The following is a 14,080-nucleotide window of genomic DNA, read 5'->3' as shown; positions in this document are numbered from 1 at the left end:
GTTATTCCAAAAGTCTCTGTGTTCACCTATATGTTCACTGGAAAACTGTAGATTTATTCTAATCTTTTTGGGCAGGAAGTTATTTTAACCCGAACCCTTCATTTTCACACAAATGTGCACAAGGATGCTCATTCTCACATATGTGTGCGTGCGTTAGACGTTCAGATCGGCAGGTGAGGTGCCAGCAGTGCTGTCCAACAAAGGCTGGAAAGAAGAAGAAGACAGTATGTGAGCAATGAAAGGTTTGTTCTTCTTTAAGAAAAGCATCGGCGTGACTCCTCGGGCTACTTTTAAATTCAAGTTTGATTTTAATTTACTGTTTGATATGGTGCCTGCTGTGTGGGGCCTCGTAAAAAGGCACTAGAGCTCTGAAAAGCGCCTCATACCCCTGCTATTTTAATGAACAGCGTCATTTTGTAAATGTGGCTTCAGCAGCGTGCTTGTTTAAAATGATTCAACGCGGTCTCCAGAAAATATTTTAGGAGTTGCAGAGATCTAGTGGTCAGGACACAGTGTCACCACGTGAAATTCTCTGAAGATAAGGACCTCTGTGCTTTGTATAGAAGGAGCTGGTACTCCTGTTTGAACCCACTGTCCTTTTGTTCCCTGGAACGGTTTATCTTTTTTTCTTTTCTTTTTATAAATTCAATTATGAATGAAAACTTTGCTCTCTGGCTCACCTGTTGATGGCACAGTGGAAACCAAACGTGCAGCGTGCAGATCGTGAGTCTATACAGCCACCGTGTGGTTACACACGGCACTGTCGCGGACATGAATGGCACATATTTGGAGTTGATGAGAGTGATTTGACAAGCAGCGGAAGCCTCGCGTAAAGCTTTCCGTGCGCTCCCCTCGTCGATTTTCACGGCGGCTGCCAGCTGGTATCAAAAATTCAGGGCGCACGCAAAGTTCGCTTCCAGCAGAGAGTGTGTGGCTGCGTGTGTGTGCGTCTCTCTCAGCGCGTGTGTGTACATTCATGTGTGCTCGGTCTGTCTGTCTAATAGACTGACCCCCCAGCACGCCGTTTAAAGGGAAGACAAGAGAGCTGAGTCAACGAATCACAAGGAGAAGGATGCAACAGTTGATGTGCGCCAGTTGCACAGTTTTCTTGTATTTGGAGACGGCCTGCACACACGGAGGATGGTGGCCGTGATTTGATCAGATGTTTTTGCTGCTTTGCTTTCAAACTCATCTGCCAGATAAAGCTAAAAGTTAAAGAGCAGCTCCTACAGAGCGGTCACAGCCTGTCCTCTTATTGCCAGACTGGACATTTGGACTGAAATGCATTTGGAGGGACTTCATGCTCTGCTGGAATGGAGTTGAAGCGGGGGATTTCGGATGGTCTGCGGCGGTGATTAGCAGCGCAGTCTGCACCAATATGCATCGGATTCTGCAGAGGAGACGAGTGCGAAGGCTGCGGGTCGTCTGGGCTTCTCTGGCCCTGGTGGCTCTGTCTCTGGCCGCATGCAGCGCGCTGTTTACGGCGTGGACTTTGCGACAGACGCGGGACCTGTCTCAGTCCTTCAAGATCCTGCAGGACCGACTCGAGCAGGTTTGTGTCATACTTTAGAAAAAGATCTTAATAATTCAAGCGTGCAGACAACTCCTCTCTGTTTTTGCACCAACAATAATATTTACTCTCCTGCAACTTTTTTTTTTTTTTGAAAGACCATCAAGTGTTTCTTATGTAACTTCTTTTGTGGCTGCGGTTACGGGAATCTTGGCTGGGGGCATATGGACAAATCCACACTTCACCCTCCCCCTTTTCTCTCGCCCCTCGCACGTAGACTACTTATTCTCTCGCACCATTTCTCTGCTTGGCACTTTTATTACTCGCCAATAAGCGCAGTCAAATTGTGCCGAGTTGTTGCTTATTTTTGTGTCCGCCTCCCCCTGTTAACCACCTCCACCCCCATTCTCCCCGGGTGGGGGGTCATGATTAATTACTCTGGTGCCAGTTGTGCTCCATTTTTTTAAAATCTAATTTTACTGGAAAGCCTCAGCTATTTGGCGTATGCCAGCTCACCCCACTGCCTCGAGTCTGCCCGTTTCGAGGCGTGAAACGGGCTGCACGATAAAGCGTGGCAAGTGTAAATCATTTTCAGCCCGCACAAGCAAACGCTTCTAAATCTCCTGCAAAGTGCAGCTTTCCTAAACTTTTTTCCACTCTCCTTCTTTTTCTGTTTTGCACTTGCAGCAAATATCCGACACGAGATTGCATCACAAGACAAATAAATTTCCTAAAAGAGCCAGAATGGAAATTCTTCTTGTTTTTTTTTCTTTTTTTGAGTTCAGTGTATTTCACAAAACCAGATTGCAATGGATTTTATATCAGGAGAAAGGGGGGGGCAAGAAACCTGCACATAACACAAATACCCCCCAAAATTGGACACGTGGAGTGTTGCTGGAGCCCTCCCCAAGGGGCCCCTGTTCTGTCCATTTGACCGTTAGCCAACTTCTGATGAGAGCCAGTGAGTGAACGTCTGGAGGGTGCACTGCAGCTCTCTCGGCCTGCTTTTCCACAGTAGCAGTAAATTTAAACATACTTCTTCCCCCCTCCTCTGGAGCAGCTTCTCCTCTTACTCGATTTAGGCCTCCTTCGGTCACCCAGTGGAGTCTCCCCCCCAGCCACCTTCCAGTTGAGGGTTTAAATCCTGTCTGGCTTGACAAAATCAATTTCTTTCTTGCGGAAAAAAAATGACATGTGAAGAATTCGAAGTGCTGAAAACATGCATTAGGTGTCGCAACCAGTCGCTGAGGAAGTGGTAGATTTACAGCTAGAATGGCAGCAAAGGGGGCAGGATACTGCCAGAGACCAGTCTGCTGCTTATGTGGCTGGCAGGAAATAAAGGCTGTCTGTGGCCGTGAGTGGGTTCTGTGCCAGAAAAAAAAAGTTATGAGAAAAATAACTGGCCGTTTGTTAATAGCTTGTTTTTTTTTCTGTGTGTTTCAACAGGTCAACAAACAGAGGAAGGCCATTGTTCAGCTGATCCTGGAGAAGAGAGAGCTGCTGGTGGGGCATCGAGTGAAGAGAGATGGTACTAGTGCTGTGATATACTGCTAATTTGGTATCGATCCCATACCAAGTAAATTCATGGCCAGTGTTTCAGCAATACTTTTAACCTCTAAAGGCAGCTTATGTAGCAGATTTATGAGATGAATCATCAATTTGCTAATTCCTAACACATTTTAATGGTTAGTGATGAGTAGTTACTAAGAGAAAACACACCTTTCATCTTTTTATGTATTTTGAAAGTGCTTTTTTTGTAGAGCTGGAGTCTAAGTGTGTCCATCTCTGAAGCACATGAGCTTCTGTTGTTTAAATGTGCTGAAGTCTGTAAATAAAACAGACGTTAGGCCATTTTTCACAGTAGATGTTTGATATTTTTCCTTTTCCAATAAAATAATTTAACACAATTCAGTTGGCTACACACTGAACTTAGTAGGACATTAAAACCAAACATCGATCCTTTGGCGCCAATACCAGCATTCGTATCGATGCTATCGATATTTGGCCCAATCCGCCCAAATCTAGATGGTACTGTGTCTCAAAAGCCTGCCAAAGCCCGACATTTTTCTTGCACTGCAGCACCGCCGGCATGCATAAGACGTCCTGTCCTTTCAGCTCTCCAAATTGCCACAGACACAGTCTCCTTACCAACTGTTGTTTTTTTAGGAAGAACATTTAACGCAGAGCGCTGGCCAGTCTTGGCCCCACATGCCACTTTGGTCAGGTCTCGCGGGCCGCAGGCACTACCCGCTGCTAAAAGTTGACACAGGAAAAAGTAGGCAGCTGGAAGACTGTTTCAGAAATTACAGGTCTGACCAGAGCGGCCTCGAGTCCCAGAAAAAAAGCAGTTGGCGCGGGCGCTGGGGGCCTTGTTGCACGCTTTCGGGCAATGAAATTGATTTTTTTCCCCACCGCTAGAACACACGACTGACACAGCTATGATTTGTTGTGAAAGCGGTGATATTTGATGACCTATCATTGCTGTATTTATAGCCTCTGCTTGCGTCACCATCACGGGACTGCTTGATTGTCCACGTTTTGCCCGAGAGTGAACCCACACGAGGGCTTTTTAAGGGGGATTAGTGTCTAGATTTCACCAGTTTATCTGTATTGATATCCTCTAAGTGCTAGCTTATTGGTTTTAGTAACTAATATCTCATTAAACTGTCAGAAACTCATGGCTGTCAATGGAAAAAAAAGAAGAAAAACGAGCGAATAAGAAGAGCAAACAGCTTTTTCCAGTCTTGCCTTTCAGCTGGACACTGCTGTTATGTTCTCCTCTGAAAAGACCGACAGCTTAAGTCGAGAAAATCTGGCCAGCCTGAGGGCTTTACGCTCGGCCGTAGCAAATCCAAAGTCCACAGGGTCACCCACATGTGAGTTATTTTCACAGGGGCTCAATATTGATGACGGTGGGGGGCGTTTGGCCCGTCTCATCCTGAAACATAAAGTGTGTAATTCACAGTTCATACACAGAGTTGTATCAGTGTTTGAAATCAGCTGGATTGTAAGGCAAAAAACCCGTAAAAAAAACTTTTAGTGGGGAATAAGAGCAGGCGGTCATCAGTGCTGTGCTTTATTTATTGCAGCTATCTGAGCCTGTTCTTGGATGAAGCTGGCTGTTGCTTCACTCTGTCACGCTGCAGCCAAAGACCCTCTTTGACTCTCCTGTTCCTGCACTTCATTTTTCTTGCTTAGCCTTTTAGTTCTTCAGATTTGCCTTTTAATGCCTGTCCTTTTCTGCTTTATCAGTCACTTTCCCCCTGTCCATCTTGGGGGGTTTTATTGGTTTTCTAATTTTTTTTCACCCTTCCTTCCAATCAGATCTCTCCAGCCTCCTTCCTTCCATCCAATCTCTGTATTCAGTATTTTCTACATGACTGCGACCAACTGGCTCCAAGATTAGCTGCTAAATGTGTGTGTGCGTGTGGTGGTGAGGAGGCACGCGCTTCTGACCGAAAATAATAGTTTGAGGAAATATTATTGAAGCACGTGAAAGGAAATCCTTTACCCATCTGCTAACCCTGTTAGAGCCAGCCAGGTCTGGATCTGAATGGCACCAAATTAACGCTTCATGTTATTAGACAGATAGAGATGGGGATGATTGCTTTGTCCAAATAAATTGTTAAAAAAAAAAAAAAAAAACACAGACGTCATTTTTATGTGCATTCAGTCTCCTTTCCTGCCTCCCTTTCACAGAGAGGACGTCGAAAGCAGGGAGGAGTGGAAATGGAAGGAAAGCGGCGTCTCATTTTGAGAGTAAGTGGCTTGGCAGATCTCTCGTAGCTGTCTCGTGTAGCATCTGCTGAAGTGTTTTCAATCATATACCCCTATACGATTGCACTCATAAAATCTTAATTGACTTTCCCTTTTCCTTTTCTTTCAACATCGCTTTTGCTTTCCGTCAGTAACCAAAGTCTCCTCTCAGCAAGGTAAGAGTCGTAAAAGTGAAGGACAGAGGTTGATCTTTGGATCTTTTGTCTCTGAGAGGAATGACCTGGGATGTGTGTGCGTGTGTCTAACAGTGGGAGACGGTGGGGTGATCAAGGGCTGGGAAGAGAGGACGCTGAATATGAGTAAAGCGGTGAGGTACAACAAGGAGCAGGGCACCTTCACCGTGGAGAAAGCAGGCGTCTACTTCCTGTTTTGCCAGGTGAGTTTCTGCTGGGAGCTATAGTTTATTTTGAGCTGCAAACTCTCCATACAAGGTGCGGCTATTAAACAAGGAGTCTGGGCTTATCTAAGCTAACCCAGCATTAGTCTGGGACTGTCTGGCAGCCGCACCTCTACCTTAAAGCTGAACCAGTCACAACTTTTCCATTAATAATGTCTCAAATGAATGTGGGCAGTATTAAAAGCAGCTCAGTGGTGTGCTTTGAACCCAGACAGAGCGCCTCTGAGTGGAGTTAGCATGTTTTCTCTTTACACAAAAGAAAAAAAACACCAGGTTAGTTCTGCCTGTTTGTGTGTGATAAACTGTACAAAATCAAAATGGTTCCCAGTTGGCAGCTAGCTGATGTACACAGTGATATGCAAGCAAAGATGAAGTAATGATCCAGATATTTCCCTCAGGTTCTGGTGGACTGTAAATAAAAGATGCCCACATCTTTTTTTTTTTTTTTTTTTAAAAGTTCAATTTTCCACCAGTGTTAATTTCATTGTCAAGTAATTTCTCTCAACGACCTTTTTCATCGAGAGAAATAATTTTACTGACGCTTACGTCTGCGAATAGGAACGAGATGAAAATATTCTGGAGAGATGAGATCCAAAGACAACTAATTAAGTTGTAGAAAGGCAGAACGTGTTTGGCAGCGATCCAGTGGTTAGATGCTAACAATCAATCAGCCCTCAGGCAACGGCACAGCTTTTTTTGGAAACAGAACTCAGAAATCTCCCTGTTTCTTATTAATATGTGACAAAATGTTAGTGCTTTGGACAAAGACAAGAGCAGACATATGGACACATTTCACATTTGATGTCAATAAAAGTATGCCACACTTTTACGCTTCATATTTTAATCAACTGAATCACCTTTAGATTTAATATTTATTATAATTTTATGAGATTTATTCGATTAAAACTGACTATGACTTTAGACTTATGACTAAAATTAAATCAAAATTTGCACTGGTTGCTGAAGAACATAATTGGACTGGAGCCGATCCGCTTGCGCTAGCTAGCTTAGTTAGCATACCTTGCTAACTAAGCTAGCTAGCTGTTCACTTTTAATATAAACCCTTCAAAGAAAATTTGGTTGCACAGTATTAATGTCCTCTGCTTAAGGTTTTAAAATTCATAATGCTACTGTAAAACAATATATTTGCAGTGATGCTACAAAACAAAATTCACTGGCTAATGAATTGAGCTCACAAGTTGTTAGTCAGCAAGCACACCTTGGCTAATCCTCCTTTCTGGAACTTGGTATGACAAATGTTTACTTAAGTTTTTAATTCAAATGAGTGACTGAGTCCATAAAGTCAACAGGAGAGTGTTTAAAGAGGTCAAGAAAGAGACATTTTCCCTTAAATATATGTAGGATTGGAATTATTTTTGTACCTGTATCGCCCCCTGGTGACTATTAAAAAGAGTACAGGCTAAGTTACTTCTACATTGGCTTCACTCTTTAAACCCTGAGGCTTTGTACTGTTTACAGTTACACATTAACCAGTATGTAATGCAGCAAACAAAGTCGACATTGTGTAATGTATTTTTAGGGAATTCGGTTTTCACTGAAAGTGAATACTTCCTGGAACGGGCAGCTCTGTTGAATTCCATTTATGACAAAATGATTAAGAAACCCACATTCGCAGTAAGAGGAGTACACTCTTACAGGAAACAAATTAAAAAAATCAAAGTCTTTGTCATCTGCTGGTGACTGATGACATAAATTCATCTTTTTTTAACTTTTTTTTTTACAAAGTCATATAATGAAGTAATTCATTATATATAATGAAGTAATTCATTATATGACTTCCCTTTAACCTGACTTCTTCTGAAACCACATACTGTGTCATACTTTGTGTTTGCGATGGGCACATCCATCTTTTATATACAGTCTATGGAAAAGACCAAAACAGAGTCAAAATGAAAATGTTTTGTCCCAAAGGTATAAATGCAGCTTTAAATCGCACGAAAGTTGATTAGGTATCTTTATATTATTTCAAAAAATTCTATATTTTTATCCTGCCAACTTAATTTCAAAGAACAATTTCAGGCTATGGTTGGGTAATAATTTAAAGTGAAATTAAAGTAACCTGAAACGGGTTCATGGGATGGTTAAGACAAAGTTCAAACACTGACGATTCTGAAAGATGAATCCAGCTGAAAACATCTTAAATAAAACAGAGATCCAGGTTAAAGCATCACACCTATAAAAATACATTTCTTACTTTTAGTCTGGTGAATTAGGCTCCAGCCCCCCTGTGACTCTGAATTGGATAGGTGGAAGAAAATGCAAGGATGGTTGGATAGTATGGTGAATTAAAAAAAGTCTGCATGCAAAGCTAGAAGCAAGCTTTATTTAGATCGAGCAGTCATAGTGTAGAGGTATGAATCATGTTTTTGGAGAACTGGGTATCAGGTTTTGGGTAATCTCAAGTATCCAGGCCTTCCTCCTTGTCACGCTGACAGAAGTCTGGAGAAAATCTAAGCAAAAGGAAAAAAAAGAGAAAGAAAAAGTCATGAAATCCCGAGACAGTGTGCTTGGGTTACACATGAATACTCCAGAAACAAGTTCTCCCTGTGCTGACCTGTTCATGAGAGATCATCTTCTCTGTCCAATCAGGTGTTGTTCAACGAGCAGCAGTCTCAGTACGTGAAGCTGGACGTGGTGACCCTTGGCTTGAGGGCTCAGAAGCTGCAATGCATGGAAGGCTACGGGACAACCCCCTCTGCCGGGCCGCACCCTTTCCACTTCCTGAAGCCCTGCCAGGTGTCCGGCCTCCTGCGACTGGACAAAGGCACGGAGCTGCAGGCCATTACGGGCCCGTCCTTCAGACTCCACAGCGTAGGCAATCCCTCCGCCTCGCCTCACGTCTTTAGCATCTTTAAAGTTAACTGAAGCGCACTGTGGAAACTTTTTGTTTTTTTTGGTTTGTTTGTTTTAACGAGTAAACAGACTCATCAGAGAACTAACTTGTTTTTGTGCGGACAAGATTGTTTTCTAAATGGTGAAACTGTCATAAGCGGTCAGGGCATCGCTTAATGCTACGGCTTCTTCCCAAAGACGTTAATTTGAAAGACAAACCCTGACATTTGGGGAAGCTGTTGTGGATTTTTTTTTCCTCTGGACTGCAGAGCTGTTTTGGAACGCAGATTTTTGGAATAAAACCAAGGCCCGCAGTGAATGTCTGCCGAGGGAACAGATGTGATGGGAGCTGTTCTGTAGATAAAGGGCTTCATATAAAAAAGAAGAAGCAGAAGAAAACTCCTTGGATGTTCATCTTAGCCTGTGTATTACGCTATAAATTGTGCTTAAACTCTTTATAAGACTATGAGTAAAGCTGTGCATGCACCTTCCACTTCCACAGCTGAGAGCACATCTGCAAGCGGCCTACACGAGTTGTCATATATTTTATACAATGTAGCGTCAGTGTGTATGAAATCTTACAAATCAATTTTTTTCTGTTTATACTGATTTTATAATATCAATGCAAGCATTTTCTTTAAATACTTTGGATATATTTTACACACATTTTACATTTTATTAAGGAGATGGTTTGGGCGGTGTTTTAAATACCATGGATGTGAATTTGTTATCTTTTGTAAGGTTAAAACAATTGTTTGTATACTTTGTTGTGCAAGTTATACCGAGCGAAACATAGAGCTTTAAATATAGCTTGTCCTTACTCCCTCTTCTTCACCTGATTGATGACCATTTTTCGAGAAATAACCTGATAAAACTGTTAATTATTCAGCCAAAATACAGATAAAGCTGTATTATAAATGAAGTTAATACATTTTCCTTTTTCTTCCATCACGTTGGCAAAGTATAGATGCTTATGTAAGTTATTCACAAAGAACTAACAGAAAGAACATCACAAAAATGAAATGCACTGCCATGAAATTGGTACACGCTTTCATGCACCCCTGAGCGAATTCATATAAAAACAGCTGTTTCCTGTCAGCCTCAGCTGGATGTTTTTGTTTTGCAGTCATTGTTGTGGCTGATGATGGGTCTTTAATGGTCGACTGCGCATGTAGGCACGATCGGTTCACGTACAGCAAACTCGGTGTTATCTTATTTGGCAGAAATCTATGCATTTTCTGTTCTTTGTGACCATTTGAAAAGCTTTCATTAATCCAATTCTGGGTCACATCGGTGCTGGAGCCAATCCCAGTTGCCATAGGGTAGGGGTGAGATAAGTGGCCCCGAAAAAACTAACAAAGAAATTGTATTTGCGTGACTAAAACCCAAATTTTCAACAGATAATCTTATTACACTTAGTGATTTCCTTTAAACGTGACTGAAACCTCTTAGAAGGAGATCCAAATACTTTCATGCCTGATCCTCTGTCATGGATATTAACACCTCTCAAATGAACCTGCTCATGTTAGTAAAACATTTTCTACTTTTATTGAAGCTGCTACCCTGCACCTGAACACATGGAGCTTCACAAAGTCATCTCCAAGTTACAAAATAGATTATTAAACCCTTCTGCTAATCAGCCCTCTCAATGCGGTAAACAGTGTGCAACATTACCACTGCTGATTGCAGACCAGTGACGCCCAACCAGAGATTCTTGTACACCAGGATATAACTCTGCAGTTTCAGAGAGCTAACAGAAAGCCATTTTCTTACCAAGTTTGGCATTGTAGGAGCGCTGTGAGAGGAGATGCACACCTTGGACACCTCTCTCTACACAGAAAAGCCCCATGCACAGTCTGATATCCTCGTGTCAGTGTTGTTCCTACATCATCATAATAACGCTGGCCCAGGATCAGCATTGCACCCAACCAGTGACGTTGTCTGAGTTAGTTAGCATTCCGTTAGCATTAGCCAAAAAGTTAGCTAAGTTAGCAAACCAAGATAAATAAACTAAATTTGGCTAACAGCAAAACAAACCTGATAATATGTTTGTTATATTTTATAAATGAACAAAGAAAACACTTGAAATGCTGACCATAGAAGAGAGGTTTATTTTAACAAAGGTATGGTTTTACTTTTTTCTCCATATTTTAAAGTTATGCGATCACAACAACGTGCTTGGTCAGTTGCAATTTTGATACTGGACTGACATCATTATGATAATGCAGTGAGAACACCAACACAGGGATATCAGACACGCCAGCCTCCTGGCAGATTCAAACCCAGACGCTTCTTGTTGTAAGGTAACAGTGCTAACCTTTGCACCACCATGCAAGCCCTAACTAATCTAATACATAAGTTAAATGCTAATAGGTTCAAAAAGTTAGCTGGTACTGAAACGAAGAGCCAATGAAAGTTTATATCAAAAGGAAAGAAGCATCGGGACAAAGTTAAAACATGAAAGAGCAGCGATGAGGCTGCTGCTAAGGGCTAAGCTAAAGGACCCACGACAGCAAAAATATGAACAAAAGCAACCACATGTTACTTCACATTTATCAGTTTTGTATTTTAACTAGTTAGTAAATGGTTAAAACAGATACCTAAAAGTAAGAAATAGTGAACTGAAAGTTATGGATTAACAGTAGAGGGTAAATACCAATGGGCTATATTGTGAGTGTTAAATAGCTAAAATTAAGTATAAATTAAGGAAAGGAAATTAATGTCATTTATCCATTTATGCAATGGATAAATGACTTCATCACCCACAGTATGCGTTAATATTGTAGTATCAGGGTCAGAATTTAACAAACTGGCCCTAAAAACGGACCCTTTATTGTATAAAATTATTTATAACAAAGGCAACCAGTGAAAGGGTTACCAGAGCTCATCTGGGCACTGTGGGTATGCATGGGTCTGACAAAAACGACTGAGAGTCATTGCTGTAGTCTGTCCTTTTACCCTTTTGTGGCTTCATTTTTATTACAGTGAATTTATAAAAGCCAGATATTAAATCAGTTGTGTGACACCAAAAGCAGAACTCTGCAGAAACATGGAAAAGATCCAACATCAATTTTCAAGGGAGTCGTTCCAGGTTAACCTCGGAAAAAAAGGAAAAAAAAAAGAGAGTTCTGGTTATTTGGTGTCTGACTGCAAAAGAGAGGTGAATGGTGTCATACTGAAAGTTACATTTAAGAGTTCAGTTTAATATCTAAAAGCTTTTAGTTTTGGGTTTGTTTTACTTTTATATCCTTCTGGAAATATAACTCCTTCCATTCTCTCATACGCTGCTGGTTTCCGTAATATTCCTTGCTACAATGCAAACAGTGTGTATTTCTAGCCGTGGGTTTCTGCACTCCCACTCTTGTTTATAAGTAGTTTTTGTGGATGGACCACATTGGTTTCTCCTCAGCACTTTACTGCAGCGATCGCAGCGTTTTTAATTGGAACCAAACATTTATGTTTTGAAATGGAAAAAAACGTCCGATTCTGCAGTGCAGACGATATATCCTGTTTGATTTCCTCATCATTTTCCTCTTTCCTCTTTATGTCTCAGTCACCCCCCCCCCCCTCCACATCCCTGTGCACCTCATACTTCCCTGTCAGCACCAATCAGACTACACACACACACCCACACACACACACCAACAACCCTCTAAATTTTCACTTCCTGAATCTGAACCTGAACCACATAGCTTAAAGTCTTTGAGGAAAAACATGCCTCATCCCACCCCCGCCACCACAAACACACACACACAACACACACACGAACACTTCCCTGCCCCAATTCCTTTTTCTCTAAATGTCAAAGTTTATCGCCATCTTGGAAAATTCTGTAATGTTGTGAAGACGTTCTCTGTAAAATGATGATGTATGCATTGCCTAAACATTGTTAAGTTTCCACACACTTTGTTCACACTTTGAAATAAACCTTCCTTACTGTTTTTGAAAGGCTCAATTTCTTTTAAGAAAGAGACTCAAAAATAGGTTAATGGGAAGCATAAAACAGCTAACAACGCATAAGCCAATTTAGAACCATTATCCTGCTCAGCCTTGAATATTGGAGAGGAGAATGACTCCATACATGATGGAAAATGGATATGTGAACACCTTGATCCAAAAGAGAGGCTTTCCATGCTTCACGGGATGCCTGGAACACAGAGGAGTCCTAGGCCAGATGACACACAAAGCCAGGTCAAAGAAAAGCAACCTGACAGTAGTGTGGCTGGACTTGGCTGGACTTTGTAGACATTCCTCACAATCTCGTCAGAATAGCCATAAAATATTACCACGTCCCAGACTGCATCAAGGGAATGATCTGTAGCTACCTGCGAGTGATCAAGCTCCGCTTCAAGACCACAAACTACATCACCCAGTGGCAGCACCACGAGAAAACGATTGTCACTGGTTGTGCAGTCTCCCCAAGCCTATCATCCTGGTATGAACCTCACGATGACAGCAGTGGAAGATGTAACCAGAGACTTGGCAAAGAACTGAAGCATCTGATAACCAGTGATAAAGGACTTCGTGGATGACCTTATAATCACAACATCTTCCCATGTGCAGGCAAAATTGGTCCTAACCAAGCTTGATGAGGTGGCAACACAGACTACGATGACTAAGGGACAGCAGCAACATCCACAATACTGAAGAGAAAGCATAGGGGTGGTTGAAGACTACTGAAAAATCTGGGCTCCTGGGGAAGTTTCAGACATGGCTGTACCAACGAGGCTTGCTTCCAAGGTTGATGTGGTTTCTGATAGTGTATAAAGTCCAGCTTACAGCAGTGGAAGGAGTGGAACGAAAGATCAATGAGCACCTAAGAAGCTGGTTCCAAGTTTTACTCCAGTCGGGCTCTACATCTGGGCAACTACAACTACTCTGTCATCTCTCATTGCAGAGTTCAAAGTGGTTGCCTTCATCTTCAGAGATTCAAGAGACAACAGGGTCAGAGAAGTAGGTTAAAAACTACATCAGGACAAGAGTGGAAGGACTCTAAATCACTGGTCCAAGAGAAAGGAATCTTTAAAATCCAACTTTATTCGAGCACCCTGTGCAGAATGAAGTCTGGGCATCACATGCTTCCAAAAATCTGGAAAAGTTTAACTTAACAAAGAGGAAAACCATGATCCAGGCAGAAATGAGAAATATGGAGGAGTACCAGAGGAAGTTAAGAGCAGTCAAGCTTACCTCCCAGGGCTCAGCGGCAACGTGGGTCGATCAACCCCAAGAGGAAGGTGACTTGGTGTCATGGTCCAGGAGAGTGGCTGTGTTTTTTCCACGTTTCCACTGAGTTCCACCTCTGGGCGGAGCCCTCATCCACACGCCTGTCATGCTTATCTTTCTGTGATCCGGGATAATCAGCCAACAGTATTTAAGACCAGCGCATGCAACTTTTCTTCACCAGTTCGTCTCATAATCTACGTTAGTATTAGGCCTCCTTTGCATCTTGTGATTTCTCTTGTTCATGCTAACTTATCCTGTTCTCCTTGTGTTTCTAGTAACTTCTTGGATTCACCATACTCCTCATTCGCACTTCTTTTCAC

General features: G+C 42.0%; 1 protein-coding gene across 2 annotated transcripts; it reads left to right on the top strand.

Annotated features, from left to right (window-relative positions):
- The first annotated feature begins 859 nt into the window (after nucleotides 1–859).
- tnfsf12 (TNF superfamily member 12) lies at nucleotides 860–14,080 on the top strand. Of its 2 annotated transcripts, XR_015717412.1 has the most exons (7): nucleotides 860–1,552; nucleotides 2,957–3,038; nucleotides 5,210–5,269; nucleotides 5,419–5,442; nucleotides 5,536–5,663; nucleotides 8,295–10,840; nucleotides 14,036–14,080. XR_015717412.1 is itself a non-coding variant. In XM_006801703.2 (6 exons), exons 1-6 carry the CDS (start codon nucleotides 1,301–1,303, stop codon nucleotides 8,568–8,570), a joined length of 822 nt encoding a protein of 273 aa, XP_006801766.2. In that variant the 5' UTR covers nucleotides 860–1,300; the 3' UTR covers nucleotides 8,571–12,471. The 2 variants fall into 2 exon arrangements, 1 of the variants encoding a protein (XP_006801766.2); XM_006801703.2 differs by lacking the exon at nucleotides 14,036–14,080 and having other exon boundaries at nucleotides 8,295–12,471.

The sequence above is a fragment of the Neolamprologus brichardi genome, chromosome 3, assembly GCF_056152115.1.
Source record: "Neolamprologus brichardi isolate AB-2024 chromosome 3, ASM5615211v1, whole genome shotgun sequence".
NCBI lineage: Eukaryota > Metazoa > Chordata > Actinopteri > Cichliformes > Cichlidae > Neolamprologus > Neolamprologus brichardi.
The sequence above is the reverse complement of the archived record's forward strand: the minus strand, read 5'-3'. Positions and strand labels throughout refer to the sequence as shown.